Source organism: Vanessa tameamea, chromosome 19 (genome assembly GCF_037043105.1).
Source record: "Vanessa tameamea isolate UH-Manoa-2023 chromosome 19, ilVanTame1 primary haplotype, whole genome shotgun sequence".
Lineage (NCBI taxonomy): Eukaryota > Metazoa > Arthropoda > Insecta > Lepidoptera > Nymphalidae > Vanessa > Vanessa tameamea.
The window spans coordinates 9,378,925-9,404,851 of record NC_087327.1 but is presented as its reverse complement, the minus strand read 5'-3'; the positions used below and the strand labels follow the sequence as shown (position 1 = coordinate 9,404,851).

The window sequence follows — 25,927 nt, the reverse complement described above, 5'->3', positions numbered from 1 at the left end:
TAAAGAAAAATATATATATTGGGAGAAGCACCATATTTACGAATAGGTATTTATCTTTATTTATAAAATAACATGTCCTGACTGACTGATTCATCATCGCTGAGCGTAAACTATTTTTTTTTTTTTTTATATATTATAGGTGGCAAACGAGCAGGAGGCTCACCTGATGGAAAGTGACTACCACCGCCCATGGACATCTGCAACACCGGGGGGCTTGCAGGTGCGTTGCCGGCCTTTCAGGAAAGAGTACGCTCTTTTCTTGAAGGTTCCTAAGTCGTATCGGTTCGGAAAAACCGCCGGCGAAAGCTGGTTCCACAGAGTGGTTGTGCGAGGCAGAAAGTGTATTAAAGTTAGAGCCATGAAATTAGGTAAATACGATCGTTTTACTGACAAGACTAAGAAAGGAAATTCCGCAATCTAAGAGGATGAAATAAGGGTTAAAGATTTATATGGAAGTCCGTCATCTTTTAAGGTAGAAGCATGAACTTTCTTTTTGGGATACTGATTAAAAATGAGTAGATACATATTTTAGTGTTTCTGGATATTCTACCTCTAAGGGGTGTAATACACACCAATGTCATATAAAAAGTGGTCTCAAATTAACGTAATATTTTAAATTAATCTGTAAATATAATCAACTTCCACGAGAGCAAAGCCGCGGGCAACAGTCTTATATAACATGTTACCAGCCAAATCCAATTCCGGGGTTAACTTGTTTGGCCAAATCGTTTAAATCTACGCGATATACTAGTTTACACCAGAACAATATAGTTTGACCTCGCTAAAACGTACGTAAATAACATTCGAAACTTACATAATATGGACTTATTAAATTTCTTCAACATCCACTTCAATATTCTTTAAACGAATATCTTTTCTTCAACCTTCAACGCTCAACCGACATGAAATTTTAGCAGACTTATCTTACGCTCCATTTCACTTGCTGATAGAGCTTTGTGTCATTTCATATCCAAACAAACAACAATACTCAGTATTGTTATGTTTAGTTTACAAGGGTGAGTGAGCCAGGGTAACTATAGTCACTAGGTGTCTTAGCAAATTGGCAACCAATCGTGAACTAAACTGTTATGTCCCTTGTGTATATAGTTACACTGAATCATTCAATCGGAACACAAGAATACTAAGTATTGCTTTTTGGCGGTAGAATATCTGAAGTACGTAATACCTAACCGGATGGGCTTACCCAAAGTTCTACCACCACATAAGTAGGCACGTGCTAAACATGGAATATCGTTTAAAATATTAAGTGTATCTAGGAAACAGTTTATTTCGTATGTTTCATACAAAACTTTGCTGAACTTTGAAATTTTCAATCATCAGTTTTAGATGTAGTAGTTTCATAAGCTAGTATGTTTAAAGTTGGAGTATCACGATATGAAAGGTTACAAGCAAAGTTTGAGAACCTTCAGAAACTCTTATACGACGGTTATTGAAGTTCATCTACGATAATTCAAGAAGTCGGATCTTTCCTCTTAGTTAATAATTTCAAAATTGTATTTTATTTATATATCCGATGTATATAACCTTTTAGAATTTTGGAGGATTCAAATGCTTAAGCATTTTGTTTTAACGAATATAATTTCAGTGACGCTTACAAAACCCGGTGTACGATGATTTTTGGTTTCAAGGAATAGACATTTTTTTTCTTTCTTTTATCTAATATGTGAGAAACGCACAAGAAGGTCACCTGATAGGAAGTGATTACCACTGTCTTTGAATATTTCCCACACCTATACATACAATAGTATATAAACAAAAATCCTAATCCTTAGCGCTCATTACATTGCAGCAAATATTGAAAATTTGAAAGCTGAAGACAGAACCTAACAATTACTATTATTACTTCTAGACTATCTTGGGTCGTCAATATAAATGGTATAATTTTTGTTTGACAGTTTGGATAAATGGATGGATTATCACCTAATCACGCTAGACTTAGCCCGATTAGAGCTAAATTAAATTTGGCACAGAGATATATTATAGTCCAGAAAAGCTCATAGGATATTTTATCTCTAACACAATCCATAAACTTCACATTCTAATATTTGTAAGTGAGTATCACTGACAAATGTATATATAATCACAAGTGCACCCTCTTTTCTTTGAATCGAATAAAATAAATCGAATCCATTTTTAATGCATATTTTTAACTATTTCTATCCACAATTATATATCGTTAAAAAATAATGATTTTTTAGTCGATCACATATATCCACAAAATTCGATATTAAATCCATGAAATTCAATGATATAATGACTGTTCAACAGGCAGCCATTGTATTTCAAATAATAATTTTCTTGCAGAGGTACGGTAGTTAGTATATTTATATTTGTTTAGTTTTACTTATTTTACCCGAGCGAATCTGGGTTTTCACCTAGTAGTTAAATAGTCTCAGCTCGAATTCGTTGAATGAGGATTTAAACAACAAACGAACACAACTCTCATTTAAACTAAATATTAAATAAAAACGACTAAACTGAACGTAGAACTGTTGACACACAGTTACAAATTCCGGCTCATTAAAAGTTTAGTTCGATGAAAGTACCGGAAGAAAGTTTACTGTCTAAAGTAATAAGTTTTTGTGAATAATGCGCAAAGTTGGCCGTCGGTACCGGTTTGAATTTGTTCAACCATTTTGCACCATTTTTAAGTTTTAATTAAAAAACCCTATTAAGTTTCTGAAATTAACGGTTACAACAAATTATTTATTGATGCCTTTATAATGTTTCTTGATTATATGAAAACGAACGATGGAGCAATTTTTTTGTTAGCTCATAGAATTGAATATAGAAATGTTGTAATATTAAAAAATGACGGTGTTCTGACTTACTTTGAATACGATAAGTTATGGATGCGCTAACACACGTGTACTTTCTATTCCCAAACTATCATAACCCGTTGGCGCGGTAATACGTTTAAAAAAAGAGTTCCCGCGCAAAACCTTTACTTGCTTTCCATGACACGAGAGTGTCCACAACCCCAACTTTCAGACTCAGAATTTTTTCAACAGAAAACCACAAAAAATTTACTTCGAGCTTTGTGGTCCTCAATTTGAGGCCTTATAACCTAGCCACTAGATAAACGTGGCAGTCATAGCATAACTAGTTATGAACTAGGAACTAGCTCAATACAAACAATAGATGAGTAACAGAGGCCACGAAAAAATACATTTGAAATAAATTAATCGCTTAAAATACCTTTAGATGATTCTTGTTTGTATTTGCATAGTTTTTTTTTTCTTATGTAATTTTGGGTCTTTTGTCCTACAGGTACGTCAGTCCCATTGTCCCTTCTTCCTTTTGTTTGAACATTATTTATTATTGATCGCCGTTAAATATAATTCCAGGAGCATCCTAGCAGATTCAGGTAAAGGATCTGATAGAATACTCTAAAGAAATCCAACATCAAACAAACATGCTTTTAAATTAGTTAAGAGTAACTTTCTCAGATTCTGTGTCTTGCCACATTCCTTCAACAAATGATATAGATCTCCAAAACTTCCTCACTTATCACGATTAGGAGAATAAATTTTTTTCATAAGAAGCCTAAAACTTTTTGATGGGATATGTCCGAACCTAATGAGCTGTAGTAACATATAACCTGTTTACTTTGAATCTGGCAAACCAAGGTATGTGAGGAGGCTCACTTTGCATGGTACGATACCAAATTCCCTTATTTTTAGATATTTCATTGAAATACTCTTTCCAATTACATTGGAATAGTTATCGAAATGAAATGATACAAGAAAACATAACAACACAACTGAAATAATATAACGCAAGTTATTGTGTGAGATTTAAATGTATTTAAAATTCGCATTTAAATCTAACGTTTTCAAAAGAACCGTCGCTGATGCATTTTCATTTATGTCACGTGTCCCGAGTTGGTCACCCTTTTTTATTTCATATTTAGTATGTCATAAGTCAAATTAAATGAAAACTAAAAGTGTTTCAAACGATTTATTTTTTGTAAATGTATAAGCTCTTTTCATGGTACGTAATACTTTAGTGAATAAAACGAAAACAATTATATTTTTAATGGCATGAGCAATGTCAGTTGGACTTGTCAAATGTAGACATCTAGAAGAATAGAAAATATTTTTTATACGATGAAAATAAATATTTTTATGTTTGTTTTAATATTTTTAATAAATTTTAAATTTTGCAAGAGCATTTCTTATAGGAACTATACGTTATACAATGTTGTCCCAATTGAAAGGTATCAGTTAGTTTTTCTAAAAAATCTGGAACAACAGAAGTATTTAAATGTGATTTTTTGGACAAGGCCGTTTAAAATGTACAATGATATTCAAATACTGGTCGCTCCAAATGACTTGGATATGTTTAAAGAGAGGTTAAGACATTTCCAAATGAAAGGAGTGATATTGACTAGTGATATACAAAAGTAAGTAACACAATTGTTGATTATTTATAACTTATATTTGCAATATGAAAAAAAGTTTCGAATGCCATTGAAGACAACCCAATTTCTTGTCAAATCTTCTTTGCATTTTATGGATTTTCACAAAACTTATACCATATAAATTAACTAAAAGTAATATAATGATCGATAGAGTTACAATCCACAATTCTGATTGAAATCATCCTTTACTTGATGTAAGTACAGACAAAGTCATGCATATAATTTTATGTTACATCATTATTTAAATGATTTCTAGGTTTTTTGATCATCAAAAAATTCGTGGCTACACACGTATGCAGATAGATACATTTGCGTGGGATTCTTATCACAATTTAGAAGGGGTATATCAATGGATGACTGATATTACTTCAAAATATTATGAAAAAATCGCTTTGAAAACTGTTGGAAAATCTGCTGAAGGCAGAGAGATATTAGCTATTGAAATCAGAAATCCGAAAGCAAAATCAAAGGTTATAGTTGAAGGTGCAATCCATGGTAACGAATGGATAACAACTGAGTTCGTCACTTATCTTGCGTATAAACTTATCAATGCCGATAAATCACTGAACTCGCGGTTGAAACAAGTGGCAAGGAAGTATCACTGGTTCCTGATACCGGTCGCAAATCCTGATGGTTATAATTATAGTATGACAGTTGTGAGTATGGAACTATTTCTGAATAATAACAATAATATAAATTTGACAATTTAAACTTTGGTAATGAAAGACGTATTAAAATTTATGAAGACATCATAGTTTTTAAAACAAATATACAATAAATAATAATAATAAGCATTTTGGGAACATTGATATATTTCATTTATCTTTGATTAAATTTAAAGATAATATTTGTAACAATCTTAAATTAACTTAATTATATACTTTTAATATTGTCCAATAATTTTTCTCTAATTGTGTTAAAATATTTGAGTGCATTTTATGTTTTATCAATCGGTGAAAACTTCGCTGGATAATGTGATATTGAAATTGTATTATGTAATCAGATTATATTTTATATCTGTTTGTTTCCCAAATATTAAATAAATAAATAAATGTTAATAATGGACTTAATCACAGACAAAGATAAAACAGTTATAGAAAAAAAAAACAACGAAATAATAGACGTTAAAACGATCTCTTCCATACAATCTCAGGGCAAGGACAGACATATTATTATATTAATATGATATATACACGCTTACATCCTTATATATAATTATATCCGTAATTTTATTAGCAAATTAATGTTCTAAGCAATTGTATAACTAAATTATTGTTTAAAGGATCGTCTGTGGCGCAAAAATAGAAGAGATCTCGGCAACGGGACGTTTGGGGTTGATTTAAATAGAAACTTTGACTACAGTTTTTGCAGTAAGATTTCGAACAATCTTTAAAAATATTGTAGTATTTTAAACAATACTTTGATTTTCTATAACAAAGAACTGATTGAAATTATTCTCTCTTACAGATCACGGAGGAAGTAACAATCCTAACAATGAATATTACTGTGGCCCGGAACCTTTTTCTGAACCTGAAAGCCGAGCTCTGTCTTACTTCATAGACAATAATAAAGGGAATCTGAACTATTATTTTGCTTTCCACTCGTACGGACAGAAAATAATTATTCCATACTCTGATAGAGTTAAACATATTGAAAATTTTTCAGAAATGGTAAGGTGTCATTATTGTGATTGACACTTGCTAATAATGAAATTGGCGTTTGTATTCTTACTGATAATATTATAGTCAAAAATTTTAAAGAGATGTTTTCAAGTATATTTTTGTCGTATATAAATCCCATAACTCTTGTCTTTATGACAACATAGTATATCAAACACACAGAGGAACAAAGTCACTTAAAGTAATAAGAGATTATATTAATACAAGTAAGTGTTGAAACGCGTTTATTTTATTCCAACGTTGTGACGAAATGCCGCTTTGAAGAATAATGAAAAAATATTTTCTATAAAAATATTTCGCAAACATCTTTTTGTCTGTAATTTGAATACAGCGTAGCTTAGTAGGTCATGCTAAGCAAATATTAGATAGGAAAGTCACTAGACATAAATAGGCTGTTGCTTCATACAAAAGATTTATTTCAAGCAATGTTTGTCTTGAACCGCTTCACGTGTGCATGAGAGGTAGCGGATACCAATGCGATTATATCTGTACATACGTCATGCGAGAAATTGAATAAAACTATGAAACGATCATTAGAATTCTGAAAAAGGTCTTATACTATAGACTTGATCTTTCTTTGAATTAAATAATTACCGAGATCACTTAATTTGAATGTTTCATTATAAAAAAAATAAACAGTCTGATGAAATATATCAAATACATGAGATATTTTATATATGAATTTATAAAATAGACAGTTAATTTAATTTTATTGAAGATCATAACGAAATAATACCATCCGCTCCCGCCCACGTCTTCTCTGTAATTTAGCCTTGCGGTTAAATTCCGCAGGCCATAATTTACGGATGTTATTCATCATAGTTGACATAGCCATGCATATCGTAGTAATGCATCTTTGCTATTCGGCTTCCCTTAAGCCTTTCAAAGCCATTAAGCAAATAGGGGACGTATGATACTTGTAGATACAATAATAATTTAGTGCCTGTCGTTGTTCTTGATATGAAAACAATATCGTAGATGGAAATATAAACGAATCAACTTTGTGTTGTACATTCTAGAACTCCTTTCCAGACCTATTTTGACTATAAATAGACATTGATTCAATCGGACTTGTTACTGAAAGCCAATATTAATTGATATTTTTGGTTGAAAGTATTTTTGTCTGAAAAATTAATCTGGAGGAAAATTAAATAATGACTGAACTGAGTCTGAGTTTATAAATGTTTTTTGAATTTTATTTAAGTTTTAAATAGAATCAATATGACATAACTTAAGTTAAAATCGGAGAGGAACAAATGGTTCATTTGATGAAGGTGAACACTGAAAATCAAATTCCTCGTAATATCATCAGTGTCAACCGTTGAATAAGAAATTTTAATATCTTTGGTAATTGTTAAACGCTAAGCCATATTTAAAAAATCTGATATTATTTTATCACAGTTTGCTTCTCAAGAAATAGTTGTTTCTCAGTTTCCTTAAAACAACTAGAGCCTTAAAATCTTATCATTTAAAGTCTCAACAGTATATAAGTAAAGAAAATTGTATCTGTAATTTATTCCTAATTATGTCAAGCTATATAAAATATATTGAGGCATGAAAATATTTAAAAAAAGAATTATTAATTTCCGTTACGAACAAAGAGTCCAAGTTAAGGAAATAAATCGAATTGTATCACAATTGAGATGCTTATGCAAACCGTAGACGCGCTCCAATGGAATATTCATGCGAGTTTTGAATTTCAAATCCCGTTTACAGGAAAATTATGGGAAACAAGCTATATTGAAAATGTATAAATTGAATGGCGTCAAATACGGAGTTGGAACTATTTACGACACGTACGGTAAGTGTGTGTATGAAGTGAATAGCTTATGAGTTCGTATAGAAAATTCTAATGAAATGGTAATATTTCTTATAGGATGCAGAATATCTGGCGACAGCATATCGTGGGTGAAGAAAACGTATAAAGTCAAGTAAGTCAATATGTATTTTAAAGCAGAAGAAATAATAAATTATAATTAAATCAATACAACGAAACCTACTCCCTAAAATCATCCCATGGATTTTAGTATTTTTTATTTTAGCATTAGCAGCCTTTAAATTTCCCACTGCTGGACCTCCTCTCCCTTTGAGGAGAAGGTTTGGAGCATATTCCACCACGCTGCTCCAATGCGGGTTGGCGGAATACACATGTGGCAGAATTTCGCTGAAATTAGACACATGCAGATTTCCTCACGATGTTTTCCTTCAACGCCGAGCACGAGATGAATTATAAACACAAATTAAGCACATGAAAATTCAGTGGTGCCTCCCTGGGTTTGAACCCGAAATAATCAGTTAAGATGCAAGCGTTCTAACCACTGGGCCATCTCGGCTTCTTTTGTAGAATGGAATTAGTAAATAAATCGAAAATTATTTTTTGTCAAGATAAATTAGCTTTAAGTAAATTTCCGATTCAATCTGCTTTGTCAGTACTAAATAGTCTTACTCTAATGTACTGTATTATTTTAATAATTATGACATCTATTTTTAAATTCTTGTTACCTCTTGAATAGTATTTATTTTCATTTATACACTCAAAAAATATTATTCTTTAGTACAGTGAAGATTAGTTTAGTAAAATTGAAAATTTTCAAATAAAGATTTTATATCAACATTACATTATTATCTCAAGCTTTGAGGGTTTTAATTTTAGGCATATGCGTATAATATTCAATGGTTACAAAGTTATTACTGATGGTTCGATGTATAGACTCGCCTTCTGAAGTAAAGTATTTCCTGTTCGAAACTCAGTCTACAGCACAAATTGCGATCCTCTCAAGTTTTAACTCACGTAACTCGATATTCACATAACAATACACGTCTGCCGTGCAGTTTAGGTGTACCGCAATATGTCTCATTTTTATTTCCAATTTTAGTTTTATTTTCACCCATGTAACTATTCTAAACTATTTTATTGATTTGATTATCAATTAATATAACAATTACAATTATTGAAAAGGAAATAATTATATGACTAGTATGAAAATTGTTTTATCATGTTTTGATTTCGTGAAATACAAAAATTCTATAAAGTTTTAAATGCATTCCGAAGAGAAAGAAGTTCTCGTAAAAATTTAAACTTCGAACCAAAGTTAGCTCTATATTTAATGCTTACATAATGCTCGTATATTTTATATGCGAAAGAGCTTGGAACAGCCTCTGTAAATAATGTAACTGTGATGTTGATGTAGATAAAAAACTCAATTACCGTCTCATCTTACGTTCTGATAGCGAGTTTGTATCTGAATTTACAATTTTGATAATATCGAGCGTAGCAGTCTATTACAAAGGAAAATTAAATTTACGCCAATAAATCATTTATTAACAAGCGATTTTTAAAGTAATCATTTTTTCGTGGCATCGGTAGGCGAACTGTCAAGTGGTCCACCTGATGGTAAGTGTTCACCACTGCCCATAGACATTGGCGTCGTATGAAATGAAAAAAAAAAACTGAAGGGAACTGTCCTTTACTGGCTCACTCACCCTTCAAACTGGATCATAATATTAAGTAGGGTAGGGAGTATAATATAATATTAAGGGTAGGTGGTACCCAGACGAGCTTGCATAAAGTCCTAGCACTAAGCAAAATGAGACTAGTCTATTTCAATGCATATTAAGAAAATTATGAGCAAGGCGTTACATCAGATTTATTATAAATAAAAAGTCTGATTCTAACAAAACACACAAGTATATTAACATCAAATTAGTGCTCAGTACAGCTCTAGTATCTGACAATTTTCTAATCAGTGAGCTTACGAACGTCAGTGGAGTTGTTGAAACTGTTTTCTTACTAATATAATTACTTCTCAGATACTCATTAGCGTTCTACCTCCGTGACAATGGCACGTATGGTTATGCACTACCACGGGAGAAAATTCAGCCAACTTGCAAGGAAATGCTCATAGGATTAGTGGAACTGATGACGGTCCGGCACAGATATGTTGGAAGGGAAATTTTTAGCTCAGCTTATATTTTTGTACCGGTCCCATTATTTGTTTTGACGTTTTTATTTTTTATACTTTATTAAATATTTGATTTATTTTTAATTATTTTCTTCTCATCTATCCTAAATAGTACTATGGTACTTATTTTATAATCCGTTTTAGTATTGTTTATTATTGATTAGAGATTATTAATCTGAGGGATTATAGAATTTTGTAATTAATTTTATCAAAGTGTAAGTATTTTTTACTAACTACCCGACCCGGATGCACGTGTCAGATTAAGTAAGAAATAAATAAATAATTAGACAATTACAAACAAGGCTTACACTATGTATTGTATGTTTTAATCAATTCGCTAATAATAATAATTTAATTTAAGTTATCTTTGAATTGTGTTGATAACATTGATATTAAATAAGAGGGTACTTTGACTTTTCTGTTCATTATTGTGAGTCACGTGATTTGTAGTGAGGCTTGTATAAGTGATGGAAGCTCGGTACAGAACACTTTGACTTTTACTTTTCACTTTGATCCTGGACCAGCAAGTTGCTGCTAACATTTAAGGTACGATATAATTTTGTGATATAGTATAATTGTTATTGCTTGTTAAATTATTGATGAATATATGAATTGTGTTTTTGCAATTATCATGATACAAAGTTAGTATTATATATACAAAGAAATATAAATTATTCTTAAAATATCCTGACATAATGTATCAAGTCTCTATAAAAAATCTAACACACGCATAATACAATAATATTCTATACACAACTTTTATATTGAAGAACAATCATAAATAGAAAAAATATTGATTTTTACTTCTAGGTAAGTTGAATTTTTTTTTGGTTTTAATCTACTAAACGTATTTATTATATAAACCTTCCTGTTGCATCACTCTATTTATTGATGAAAACTACTTTAAAATCTGATGCGTAGTTTAAAGATCTAAGCGTACAGACAGCGGAAAGTTTGTTTTATACTATGTAGAGATAAATATAAAAATTGTATAACGTTATTTAATATTTACACTTTTCTCGAATTCAGTATGATAAGTGAATTGAGATCACTAGGCTACTCTTAACATTGTGACAAAAAACGAATTAAACGAAAAAAAATCCAGTAACTACCCAAGTATGAGAACAGCTTTATATTCAATATGCCTTATATCGCCTTCACTTATAACGAGTGTGTTAATTAATTAATGACTTTAATATTAAATATTAAACCTAAGGAGAAAATGAGTAACTGATTTTTAATTTAATTGGTTTTTGTATAAAGTTTTTAGCTACCGATTAAGTATTTATTACAAGGAAACGTCATTTTGACATTTACTTTATACAAGATGTGAAATCTCGACGGTTTAAAATATTCATACAAAATCTTACTGTCATATTAAAATGACGATGAAATTATTAATAATATATATTTTAATAATATGCATCGGCCTGTGTACTCCAAAGAAATACTATAACCATACATTATTCAGAGGAATACCAGTGACAGAAAATGATTTAGAATTCTTCAATAATATAAGTAAAATTTATGATGTTGATTATTGGAGACTTCCAGGTCTCATGTATAGACCTGTCGAATTCCTTATGCCGCCAAAAAAGAAGAAACAATTCGTCAAAGAAGCTGCAACCAAAGGAATTTATCTGACCACCCTCATAGAAGATATTCAGAGGTAACTTTATATAATAATTGTTGAAATTCTTGCCGGTTCTTGATGGAATTCGATTATCAAACCCGCAGTAGCTTTAGATTCATATAAATTCTCTCAAGTTGCATTTAAGAGGCAAATTGAATAATGATTTTAATTAATTTCAAATCAGGGAAGAAATCACTTGAAATTGATAGTATTGAAATAAGCGATAATTTGAGATTACGTAAACGGAAAAACCAATACTTTTGGAGTTGTTTAAAATAACAAAAACAATTAACAACAAACAACAATTTAAATTTTCTTTAAGCCTATTATTATTCTGCGGTTAGCAATGCACTGGATTTATTTTTTTTACAGACGAAATAGGTATCAAAATAATACTGGACCAATATTGTCGAATTGGTAAATCTAAATTTTTCAATTATCTTCCTTTCAAAATGTACTGTTTTTTGGATCAGATAGTCAGATCAGTCGAGATAGAGAGCGTGGTCTGAACCGAAAATCGCATCAAGTTATTAAATCCGAGCACCACTGAGCTTAAGAGTGCTTGCGTTCATAAATAATCTCGAGTTTAATGGTCAAGGGAAAGCATCATAAGGAAGACTTCATTGTTTGAATAAAATTTCGCTATTTATGTAACCGTCCAGAATTGTCATCAAAATTTCTTCTTAATAGAAAATGAGTCATCTGTCTGGAAATAGTATATTATGTATACCATAACTATCTCAACTCCTGAAAGATAAATAATATTTTGGCAATTGTTAATTAAGAGACTACATGAAATTACGATCAAAAATTGTTTTTATATTGAAAAAAATCTTTGGAAAAAAGTAACACTTCATGTCGGGATTTAAAAAAAAAATTGTTATGAAATACGTATCACCAGTATTATATGTACATATATTCAAGCATGCTCATAAAAGCACTTTAAATCGTAAACCTACAGTAAGTATTGAATTAATCGTTAAGCTATCAATAGAATCACCACTGAAATCGGAACTATAATAATTTATCAGCCGTATTCGTATAAATAAAGTAATTATCCATTTATGTTTCAGTGCATTCGATATGCAAACGGTGAAAACGTACATAAGACGGAACATGGACTCTTTCGACTGGTCCAGCTATTTCCGACTGGACGACATTTACAATTGGCTGCAGGATCTAAATAAACTACATCCAAAATCAATGCTATTGATGAATATAGGAAAGACGACCGAGAAACGCGACATTCTAGCAGCTCGGGTTGTACTGGATAAAAAAAAAAACAAGTAACGCTTTTGTTTTAAGTTTTATATATAGAAATAAATAAAATTGAAGCATCATTATTTTATCTCTGTATGTATGTCTGTTTTAGGTTTTATCGTGAAACAAATTTAATTTGTGTTATTATGGGGAGTACCTCAGGGTACTATTTAAACTTTATTTGATCAAAGGTCGTTTCGAATCAAAGTTTAGAGTTTAACTTGAAATTTTATGTACATTTTGAAATTTTAAGCAAAACTATATATGTAGACAGATAATTATAATAACTAAAAAAAAAATTCCGGGGATAAGGTGACAGTTTTGCGTCCGTTAATTGTGATAAGTAATAATTTTTTTAGTATAACGTGTCCTTGGTATTCTATTTTTGAAGGCTTTAGTGATAAATCAACGTAAATAATCAGGCTATCTAAATAAAAATATGAAAATGACCGCCCCTTTGGCATAGCTTGGTTATAAGGCTGCAAAATTTAGAAAGTTCTAGGTTAAAATTTTAGTTTTAGGTAAAATCCTATGGGAGTTTCTGTCAAGAAATTCTCAATATAATACATATACATTATAAAGCAGCACTTTTCGAAATAGTTCTTAGGGGTATATAGATAGATATAATATAGATAACATAGTGAGTACATAGGTATATACATAGATACATATGTACTCACGGGAAGGTCTCAGTAGAAGTAAATGTAACAATAATTGAATTGTATCATTAATAATGTGAGCTAATTATTTATAATATTTCGTACAATTAAGCTAATTTATTTTCTGTAAGTTCTAGCTCTTCTTACATTTTAATCCCTTATTAAATTTCAGGCCGAAAGTAATCGTAGAAGGCGGTATCCATGCCAGAGAGTGGATTTCTATAGCCTTCGTCACGTATTTCCTGCATCAGATCGTAACAGCTAAAGAGTCTAATGATATGGCTTTGACAAAAATAGCTAAAACATACGAATGGTACTTTGTACCGGTGCTAAACCCTGATGGATATGAATACACACATCTTAAGGTACCCACCAATAACAATTTTATTCATGTGATTGTTATAAAATATATAATTAGAATGCTGACTGCAAAATGAGCCATGAGCTGGTAAGGTAACGACCACGCGTAAAAGTAAGAAGCAATAAGAAATAAAAATTAATTCACTGGCCACCTTGGAAACTTACATTGATAAAGTTAGTTCCCTTGTAGCTGTTATATTCGTGGCTTATTCATCATCAATTTCCTTTGATGATAGTTATGTTTTGAGGTAGCATTATTGAAATTTTGGGTTATATCAACGAAGAAGAAAATTCTCTAACGCCCTAGGAATATTATTTTTAACTATATTTATACAAGAATCTTGTTGACAATAATCACTGGCGAATATTATTGGAATCAATATAATAAATACCCATTGATATATATATTTGTTTTAAATAGAAAAATACGTATTATTGTAAAGATAGTTTGGCAATATCATTATAACAAAAAAATATTCATTTATAATTTGTATAGTACACCTCAAAACAATCCAATGACGTCAAACTCGATAACAAGACTTGTATCTAAGCAAACGTCTAATATAGTATCCACCTACCAACTCATTAATCAATTAGCACTAATGTTAAATCGACTTCTTAGATTCGCTTTCATAATATGGAATTTAGTTGTTATACACAAGTGAAGCTTATATGAACCTTGTATATATGAATTCATATAATGAATTAATATAATAAACCAGTTGTATTTAATCAATTCGTAGAACGATACATTTCCTAAAAGAATTTTGCGCTTTAATTAAAGGTCTACTGAAAACAGTCGTTTAATCATTGATTCTAATATAATCAGTAGTAGAGAAATCACTTAGTCCAAGAAAAATATTGTCGAAAATAATATTGCTTCATTAAAATATCTAAATTGACGATTGGAAATTGGAATATGCATGAAGTGGCTATTAAATATATTGTAGATTGTCGTCTCGGGGAGAGCGAGTATTAGACGACACATTAAAAAAAAGAGCATTTTTTTTCAAATATCTCATAAGCGTACAAATATCCCATAGTGTTTCCTACCGTTCTATACAACTGTTTTGAATGTATACAAAGTTATATAATAAATTTTGATGCTAGTTTTTTCTACCAATTTTCTATTTGTTTTTTCTTCTCGTCCAATAAAAATGTGAGTTTGCTTAGGACTGGTAAATAAAAATCATTTGCTAATTTTATTTTTTAGCGATACATGAAAGTTTCTTTTACAGGATCGCATGCATCGCAAGAACGCAAACGATGTTGACATTAATAGAAATTTTGGTATCGCGTTTGGAAGTAAGTTTCTGCATAGACTTATTTGGAATACGACTTTCTTAAACACATAACTGCTACTAAGCTACTCTTATAAGATCTTGTTGACATATTTTCTTAAAATCTGAGAAACCGTTAAGCTGAGGGTGATACTAACATTTATAAGCAAACGTATTTCGATATTTATAATATGTATATGGTGACATTCAATTTTAGAAACTGCAATAAGATATATAATTAGGAATTAAATGTGGATTGCAGGTAGAGAGTTGTTGAGTAATACCTAAAAAAAGTACATTATACGCATCACTAGGTACGGGTATAAAAAAGTAGGAAGGTTAGCCTTGATAACTTATCAAGTTAATATAATTAATCGATTTTAACCGCACCAGCGTATACTACCTCAAAGTTCGATTCTGACCATATAGGCATTTATTATATCTCCTTAAATAAACTCGGCAAAAGTTGTTATTAAAAATAGGCTATGGACTATTGATTTAATCTTAACTGTTGTAGAATCTGACAATCTCGTCGGAAAGGTAACTATGCCCACGCACAAAAGCCTTCAGGGAATCGGAAACTCAAACTGTTTTATTAAAATCAACGACAATCACTGACTTGTTATATTTACAAAGGACATAATAATCAAATGTATAATACTCAGAATATTGTAATAATTCGATCCGAGCACTATTTTGTATCGCGCTTACAATAGACAGACAAGAGTAAAGCTATTGGGTTCGAAATGAAGACGACAATTATCTATCAAGAATAATTAATTTGTTTGCTTGTTATTTTATATCAAGTGAACTATTCAAGCGATGAAAATAATATATTGCACGATATCAGGGTTTCAGAAAAGTGTGACGCACACCTAATAAATGAAAATTCACAATATGCTTACTGACTTTCCGCTCGTTTTGTCTTCTTTATTAAAATCTCTCGTATAATGTTACTTGGTGGTGGAGCTTTGAAAGCTCGTCTGAATTGGTGGTGCATTGGCGATGCAAGGATTGGTTAATATTTCTTACAGCGCCAATGTCAATGGACAGTGTTGACCACTAACAGACTGGTAGCGGTGTACGTCAATGTAATTTTTTTTTTTTTATAAAAATGTAGAAGCAAATTGGGAACATGATATACTGGTAGTGATTAGTTATTTCCTATAAACATTGGCTCTCTAAGAAATATAAAACTTATTTCACTGTCAATGACCAACAACATAATTGAAAAAAGAAATGCTATTTGTTTCTGTAATTTAATTGATTTAATAACTCTTTAAGCTGTACCATCTCATCCGCTGATCACCAGTCGGTGGTAACAATCAATAGACCTGCACAAAACTTTGTTTTACTAGTTGAACGTGGGTGGATTTTTACCTAAGTTTATATTTCTTGACAGCTGTAGGTGTGAGCCACGCCAAGAGTAGTGAAATATACTGTGGACCGACAGCATTCTCTGAGGCTGAGAGTGTCGCTATGGGTAATTTCGTGAGAGAAAACAGTAAAAATCTTCAATATTATCTGGCGTTTCATTCGTATGGTCAATACATGATTATACCTTACGCTTTCTCAACGAAACATCATGAAAACTTTGACGAAGTCGTAAGTAAAATTATTAAGTTAGAATGATGTATCTAAATTGACAAAAAAATATAATTTTCTATACGGGAATTGTATCCAAAACCTCACGATATAAAATCGCATAATCCAACCTAAATGTAAGACCAACGACGTAGATGTATGTATGTACGTAATATAAATGTGTGTACATTTACACATTCACACAATTACGTGCACATTAATATTCATACATCCATCAAAGAACAGAATTGAATTTTAAAAATGGAACTCGTGAAGTTCCCTCCATTTATAATGACATTTAAAATCTACGTGACATGTTTGTAAGAACACATATATATTATTCCTATAAGTGAATCCCGTTTATTAGAGAATAGACAACAAGAAAACGACTATGAATACTGACAAATTCAGAGGCAATTACAGTGCGTACACTTGTAAAATTACCTTAAGTGCAATGTTTGTAAGCGGTTCTCGTAGCTAGTTTAACAGGCTGCAGACCTTGAGGTTCTGGATTCAAATACCAATAAAAAAAATCTGTCGGGAAATTACCAGCCATAGCCCGAAGGTTGAAAGTTAGTAGGGTTTACACAACCGCCCTAGAAAAGTACGTTATCTTGTTAGTCCTGCACCTGAAGTTTTTCTATTCGTATCGAATTTAGTCCTTTTGGCGTTTATACCATACTCTACGAGGCTTAAAAGTGAATGGATGTGGTTCAATTTCATTCGACTCAAATATTATTCCTTACGTTGTTTTCTTTCAAGGTCAATCAAAAGACTAATTATATTATAAGCCCAAATTAAACACCTGTAAACTTAGTGACTTTGATCACCCAGTATGCCGTTACGACTGACGTTTCACAAGGCTATATCAACCGTAATATACGCTCTCTTTTGAACTTATATTTATTACTTTACAAACTATCTTTCAAAAGCAAACTTTATCTATTTCACAGAGAGATATGGGACTCTTCGCTGCTAATGCTATATCAAAAAGATACGGAACGCATTATTCCGTTGGTACAGCCTATGACACAGTTGGTAAGAAATTTATTTATTTATGGATCTAAGAAAGTATACTAAAAATAGATCTTTTTTATAACATTTAGGTAGACGGACTGATAAATAGGCCATCTCATGGTAAAGAACTATTGATATTGGTACTTAAAGAAATATAAATAATTGCTCATTTTACCAACAATCTATTAACCTTGGGAAGATACCTACGATGTTACCCTTTTTCCTTTTTATACTGGCTTACTGACCTTTCAAACTGTAACACAACAATATTAACAATGGATATTGCAGTTTGACAGCAGAATTTATGATGAGTGGGTGGTTCTAACGAACCCCTTTCAACAAATGTGCCCTTGGCTAGTACAGTTGATTGTCAAAAATTGTCTTGGTTTACCAAAAATATTTATAGTATATGAGGAGTTCTGAGTATACGTTTGGCTGATACAGTTTGTCAAACTTAAACTAAGTGTCATCTGAATAATTTTTCTAATCAGACCAGTTCGACAACTGGCTTCTCACCAGGAGTATGTTATAAATGCTTATTGGTAACCGTGAGTATAAATTATAGGCTACATAACTTCAGGCGTAAGCGGATGTTGGGTGAAAAAATCTTTTCAAGTACCGTAAGTTTCATACAATTATAAATACATTTTTTATTGAAAAATTAGTCACGGCGAACTATACGCAAAGACATTCTTCTAAATGACACGGCCGATAGGATTGACTGTTCGCGTGTGACTAGGCAGAAAGTTAAAAAGAACGAATAAGACAATTTATTTTGTTTTATGCGGTTTTGGATGAAATAGCTTGTTACAGTTGACTGTGCCCCATAGTTTTAACCATATTAATTTTGGTTTGTGCGTATCTGTTTTATACACGATAAGTTCGTGAACATTTTGCCAAATTTGTGGTGGATTGACATTACTAATTGGTCTTTATGATCCCTATGGTATTGTTAAGTTAATAGCATAGGCAAGCGTACAGATAAATGAGCAGATATTACGCTGTAAGAAATTTTAAGTATTCCTTACATCACCAATGCAACAATGACCTTGGTAACTGAGATGTTTTGTCCCTTGTACTCTTTTGTAGTCTGTAGTTATTGGCTCACTCATCCTTCAAACCTGAACACAACAATACTAAATATAGCTGCTTGGCGATTGAATATATGATGAGTGGATGTTACTTACCCCGACGGGTTTACACAAAGCCCTCCCACCAATTGAAAATACAGGTTGACTGATCCATTTGCCATTAAAACAAAAAACATTTCAGATATGTCTTGACATTTGAATTGCGCGATGATGGTAAGCACGGCTTTGCTTTACCAACAAATGAAATTTTACCAACTTGTATGGAGACTATGGACGGTCTGGTCACCCTACTCACTCCTGAGCAGAAGTTGAGTGATATCAATAAGTTAAAGGGGAAAGGAGAGATGACGAATATTCTTGACGGTTTTGTTGTTATTTGGAATATTTTGTTGTTTATTATAGTCCGTTTTGATTGAAGTTTGGTTTTTATTTGATTATCCATCTTTGATTTTTTTTTCATTAATAATTTGATGTCTCTAATTAATTGAAAATTAAGCAACAAAAGTGTAAAACGTAACAGCCTGTTAATATTCCGTTGCTGAGCAGCGACGTACTCCGTTTTGAGGATAAGGTTTGACTTTAGTGGAGAATATGAACGTGGGTGAACGTCTCATACTAAAATATATTATAATTACGTTGTTCATACATATATATTTTTATAAATATATAAATCGAAATAAAGTAAGAAAAATATACATAGAATGTTATTATATTTGAATAAGCTGCGTTAAATGTCACAAATCGAAGCTGCGGGGCACAAACGTGAAATGCCAATAAGTAATATGCGACTCTGACTACCACCAGGATAACATATTTTTTTTATTACGGCTTCGGTAGACGGACGGGCTATTGGGCTATTGGCACTCTCCATATACATCAGCGCCGTACAAGTTATTAGATAACTAGTGCGGCACCAACCTTAGGAACTGAGATTTTCGACCTTTGTGACCATGATACACTCACTTTTGAAACCAATACGTAACAATACTTAGTATTACTGTTTAGCGGTGGAGTATCTGATAAATGGGGGGGGGGGTAAATTTCTAACATGGGCTTGCATAAAGCCCTACCACCAATGCATTTAAAGCATACACTCTTCAAAATAACGTATCACTTCAAGTTTGTATTTTAATTAGACGAGTTAATCAGGTAGTTATTTAAAGTATTATGTACTTCAAATCAATTATCGAAGCTAATTTGAGGAGGATTCCACTGAAATTACGATATAATAATATTAATATTAATTATAGCATACATTGTATAGAGTTAGATAATATATTTAAACCTTAACTGTTTTACTTTATTTACATACTTTCTGTTTTTATTTTTAATTTAAGTTATCGTCAGATAAAACATGACTCGCATATTTTATCTGGAAACTTGATTGATTTATGTTTTTCTTATATTATTTTTTTCCCTAAAATGTTTTGTTATATTTGGTTGTTTCCCAAACAAATAAATAATAATAGTATTAATTGAGGTTAAGTTATTAATTATGTTCTTTCTAAGTTATTGTGATATAAAGTTGTTTCTTAAAAAATATATTCCAGCAGTATTTGAATTATGTCATTAAAGCTACTTCTAAACATAATTCTAAACAAGTTAGAGGTATATAGCGACCCCTACTTACTAATAGGGGTCGCTAGTGATGAACAACTGTAGAAATAATAAGATTTAGAATATAAGCATTGAAGACGGTTTATTAAAAACAAGTGCAAGTGACATAACGTATTGACAGACACCAGGAAAAGTTAAGAGATAACAAAAAAGTATTTAAGCCATTAGGCGCTGTTTAACTTCTTCCAACAACAACCAAAAGACATGACCTTCTTATTATAAATAAATAAATATTGGACCACATCACATTATTACTGTGATCCCAATGTAAGTAGCTGAAGCTCTTGTTATTATTTAGAACCCCAACAGTTGTACATAAAATATATCCAAAACACGCTTTAAATTAAATTAAAACTAACTATGTATAAAAAATTACAGGAGAACCATTCTCACAGACAATTAAAAGAGAGATATAAAAAAAATACAAATGAAATTAAAAAAGCCAACATAAATAAAAATAACAAAACCAAAAAAGTAACTAATTAAATTTTAAAACATAATTTAAATAAAAAAACTTACTTAAATCGACTTAAATATTCCCCTTTAAAATTGCTTTAAAGATTATTACCAATGCTTCATTTTAAGGGATTATTAATGTTTTATCCCTCAAATTAAGCTTTAAACTTGTACTAGGAAGGAAGACGACAATAGCTCAAGAAGTTAGGATCTAACCTGAATATTTTTAGATCGTTACCGCCCAGCGACGTAATAAGTTAACCCTAAAACTAATGGCGCGTTATAACATTCACATGCGTTATTTTAGTCAATAAATTGAGAAATGGCGACGAATGTTGGTTAATTTATATTGAATCATGTAAACATAGACATAAATCCAAAGGCCCAGTGGTTAGAACGCGTGCATCTTAACCGATGATTTCGGGTTCAAACCCAGGCAAGCACCACTGAATTTTCATGTGCTTAATTTGTGTTTACAATTCATCTCGTGCTCGGCGCTGAAGTAAAACATCGTGAGGAAACCTGCATGTGTGTAGGCACGTACCATTTTACAAAGTTATTACCTACATGTAAACCCATAATTGCTTAAATCGTTCATAAATTCCACAATGAACAAAGTAATGACGTTATCCAGGGTGGTAACATGACTAATGATAGGAATAATCGTTTAGGCGTTACGACAAATCGCCTAATCACGTGACCCGGTGCCATTTATTTTGACGTAACCAACAAATCTACGATGACCCCTCACTAGCCCCGACCACTAACAAAAATGTTTAGTCAGATAGCAAATGCATAGTAACTGCCGGATCAATTTATGTCGGAAGGTTAACCTGAACGCGTCTACTCTAAGTCTAATTTACGTAATTGTTAATCGATTTTACGTTTTGTGGTGTGGTCATAAAGGTTATATTATCGTGTAGTCATTTTAATTACAGATTAGAGCGTTCACTTATTATATGGTTGATAATTATAGCGATTAAATTGGGCTTTCGTTATTTTTTCAACCAAATGGCTGTTATTTTGGTCATAATATTATGAAATTAATGACATTTAAATATTTTTAAACTAATATTTCTAAACTTTAACCTTCGGATAATATTCTAGTCACTGGGTTATAATAGCTCAGTAGGTAAGCCATTGTAATAGACGAGCAATAAAAATAATACTTTGTATTCAGTTCCTGGTCAATATAATAAATTATTTATATTTCTTACAATGCCAGTGTGAGCAGGGCCTGATCTGCCATATGACTTTTTGGACTTCAGCCCAGGGCCCCGTGGATTCAAGGGGCCCCCAGCTAAGTCAAGTCAAAGTCAAAAATAGACGATAATGCGAAAGAATCCATAACTTTATTCATTTAAACAGATCGTATGGTTTGCAGGCCTGCAAATTCTGCAATTAATCAACAAACGCATTAAATTAATTTAATTCAAGTCTACGTTCAGATATGTCTAAAGTTACGGTCCGGTACTGAGTGTGAGCGAAGATTGCTCAGTCTTATATTCATCTATAATGTGAGCCCTTGCGGTTTATCCAAGTCATGCCTACTGTACTGTTCTCTCCTGACGCTGATTGTTCCTTTGCTCTTGCAAGTAGCTCTTAGAGCCAGTGCTCAAGATACCAGGAGATATTCATGCCACAAAGGTGTATTTTGGTAGACCACAAATATTCAATTCATATTAACGAAGGGCGTTTTCTCCTAAATTCTCACATGATATACTAACTGAGAACCTTCACGTATGAGGATGCCTTCTTACTATGAGTGAGAAAAAATATTTTCCTAATTCATGTTTTAATAGTTCAGGGATCGCGTGTAACCCACAATCCATGCAAATGGATAATGCAACTGCAATCCCAGATTTGGTGACGGTTTAGAACATTCTTTCATTACTAATCACAGACTTGATTGATTGATCGTGTACAGTGTAGCGGTCAATGGAAAACAGTTCCTACTGCAAATAAAATTTTGTCGACGGCAGTTTTAGTTTCCGCACTAATGCAAATGAACACAAACGCTGAGTCCGTTAAGTTTAAAAATCACTTGAGAACGCTCGAGATTAAGCAGAAAATCTACAGATACAGCAAAATTCTTGCCAACAGACGAGTGCCACTTCTGATCCACTACACTATTCTTTGTTCCACTCAAAACGCGTACAATGATGTTTAATTTCTCATTTAACCCAATTTCTAGTTTATGAACAATGAATAATTATAACAAGAATATTGCTGCAATGCTACGTAATAATTGGATTACAATTACGTGCCTAGCGCTAAAAGTGATTTATGATACGAAAAGTTCACGAACGATACATATAAACACACCCTTACACGCACACAGAGATAACCATCAAACAAATTTCGGAGAACCTTTAAATCAAATTTACTACAAGTAATTTATGGTTTTCTGCATCAGACAACAATCGAGCATGCTTTTAAGTGCTTCGTTAGACACGGGAGAGTAAACACTGCCAAATTCCTGACTCCAAGTCAATATCGTTTTTACTTAAAAATATAATGAACCATCTACAATCTAGATATATTTACAATAAGATTTCGTTCGAATGTTGTAACTTTTTTAGTTATAACCTTTCGGCTTTCGTCTAGCTGAAATTCAATTCGTGCGATTATAATCCACCAAAATAATATGCCTTAAATCTTAAGCAATATGTTACGGTTCACAATCTTACCATAGTTTACAATCTTACGATAGTTTACAATCTCACGAGGTAGATTATAACGTAACGGTATTTACGGTGACGTATATATCGTGATCGTATTTGTGATTATTAGTACCTACTTTCCGTCACATTTAGTAAATACGAGTATTACATGCAATAACCTCTTCACGTGAACACCTCAAGACTCAATGATGAATTGAAGCGTGCTAACACAGGGGAGACTAATTTTACGGATCTTATATAAAACGAAATTTACAATATAAAGGACGATATTAGAGCATTCATGTGTAATGTAACAGATATAAATTTGAAGATAAAATGATTTTTTAATAGGTAGGAAAACATGAAATATCGGTTTATTCACGAGTACGAGTTCTACGGTGGCACCAGTACTGCAGAAACAGCTCGAAGGATTAATGATGTGTACGGCGCTGGTGACGTAAAAGAAAACAAGGTTTTTGGTTTTGCGTTCTGGAAATTTCGACCTTCAGATCCAACCCCGTGGACGGACCTAATTTTAATATCGTAAGCTGATTTTTGTCCCAGTGATTATGGGACGATATTTGCACGTAGAAGATCGGTTATGGTCTTATTTTGAAGAGCTCCAGCCGTGTGCAGAAAATTAAAGAGATTTAACAAATGATTAATTTTAGAGACCGAAAAAATGTTACTGGTCGGGTAGAGAGCCGCGCTATGGCAGTATAAAAAAAAAACAAATATAAACCGTGCGAATAGACGATGTCAGCTTACAATGAAATTAAATCAAAACAAAACCTAAAACCTAAAAATTTAATAAACGCGAAGTTTCGTAGATGACCCACTAGTATATAATGATTGGATGGTGCCTACACAGACCAGTGGGCATCCAAAAAGCCTTACCACCAATTAAATATTCAAATGTATCAATGGTGACTACCAGTCAAATCAAGGTGAGTGAAATCAAATCAAGGTAAATCAAGGTCAGTAAGGCGTAAGAATTATTTAAATTTTATTTCTATATGTGAAAAGGGCCATTTAACATCAGAAAAGCTTAAAGCACAATGTGCAAGTATCGTATTGATCGGCATTTTTCCGTCATGTATTGCATTCCACGATTATTACGGACATTTGATACGTTTAACATTTATGTTTATGTACATTGATTCAGTTATTCCAACAATGTCGGATGATACTACTAAGATTGTATCGTGTTACATTACAAGTGTCTGCGCTGTCTTACCCACTGATACATTGTTCAAAGTTACAAGTGTCCCAGCAATGTCTTGACGTATCTACTTTTGGGAGTTTACACAAAGTCTCATAGCGATGGTCGATATAATTTTTAGAAAAGGACAAATTGTATATTCCTGATATACAATTTAACCCAACTTACTTATCACATTTCGATCTGGTAGATATGACTATTTTCTTTCAACCACCACTTTAGATCAAAAATTAAATGGTTGCCATTTGTCATTGCAGTAAATTCGCAGCTAGGTGCTGCTCTCCTCTGATTTTTTTTAATTAAGTCTGTTATATTCATAATCTTATTATTTTCAAGACGCGTTTTCGAACTATCGAAAAATCGGTAAGCGGACGAGCAAATGGGCCACCTGATGGTAAGTGGACACCACCATTGACAATGGCGCTATAAGAAATATTAACCATTCCTTGCATCACCAATGCGCCACCAACCTCGGGAACTAAGATGTTATGTCCTTTGTGCCTGTAGTTACACTGGCCCACTCACCCTTTAAACCGGAACAAAACAATACTGAGTACTGCTGTTTGGCGGTAGAATATCTGATGAGTAGGTGGTACCTACCCAGACGAGCTTGCACAAAGCAATATCACCGACTAAAACTGTTTTGAAATGAGTAATAATAATAATAATAATCTTATCTATACATATAATAAAATTGTAGAGTCTGTTTGTAAATGTAATTGCATATGTATGTATACACGGTACATATACCAAAATAACATTTTTTAAAATTTTTGTCTCTTTGTCCCGGCTAATCTCTGGAACGGCTGGACCGATTTTGACGGGACTTTCGCTGGCAGATAGCTGATGCAATAAGGAGTAACTTAAGCTACAACAATAAGTTTTTTATTCAATTCACGCACGAAGTTTCGCGCACAGCCAGTCTATACTAATATTATAAATGAGAAAATTACTCTGACTGTCTATCTGTTGCTCTTTCACGGCCAAACAATTGAACCGA

The 25,927-nt window shown here is 32.1% G+C and overlaps 1 protein-coding gene across 1 annotated transcript; it reads left to right on the top strand.

Annotated features, from left to right (window-relative positions):
* The first annotated feature begins 4,107 nt into the window (after nt 1-4,107).
* On the top strand, nt 4,108-19,385 carry LOC113399284 (uncharacterized). The gene is made up of 15 exons (XM_064217927.1): nt 4,108-4,426; nt 4,701-5,100; nt 5,727-5,814; nt 5,912-6,114; nt 7,840-7,924; nt 8,000-8,054; nt 9,934-10,059; nt 11,473-11,754; nt 12,792-13,004; nt 13,810-14,002; nt 15,236-15,302; nt 16,680-16,882; nt 17,815-17,899; nt 18,444-18,498; nt 19,151-19,385. The coding sequence occupies exons 1-15, from the start codon at nt 4,131-4,133 to the stop codon at nt 19,383-19,385; spliced, it is 2,586 nt and encodes an 861-aa protein (XP_064073997.1). The 5' UTR covers nt 4,108-4,130.
* Nucleotides 19,386-25,927: the final 6,542 nt, after the last annotated feature.

Excerpts from the sequence above, each read along its gene's own strand:
- LOC113399284 (XM_064217927.1), top strand. The coding sequence starts at position 4,131 with ATGAAAATAAATATTTTTATGTTTGTTTTAATATTTTTAATAAATTTT. Across the intron at positions 5,815-5,911 it reads CTTTGACTACAGTTTTTGCA|ATCACGGAGGAAGTAACAAT; the intron begins GTAAGATTTCGA and ends TCTCTCTTACAG. Across the intron at positions 13,005-13,809 it reads CTGGATAAAAAAAAAAACAA|GCCGAAAGTAATCGTAGAAG; the intron begins GTAACGCTTTTG and ends ATTAAATTTCAG.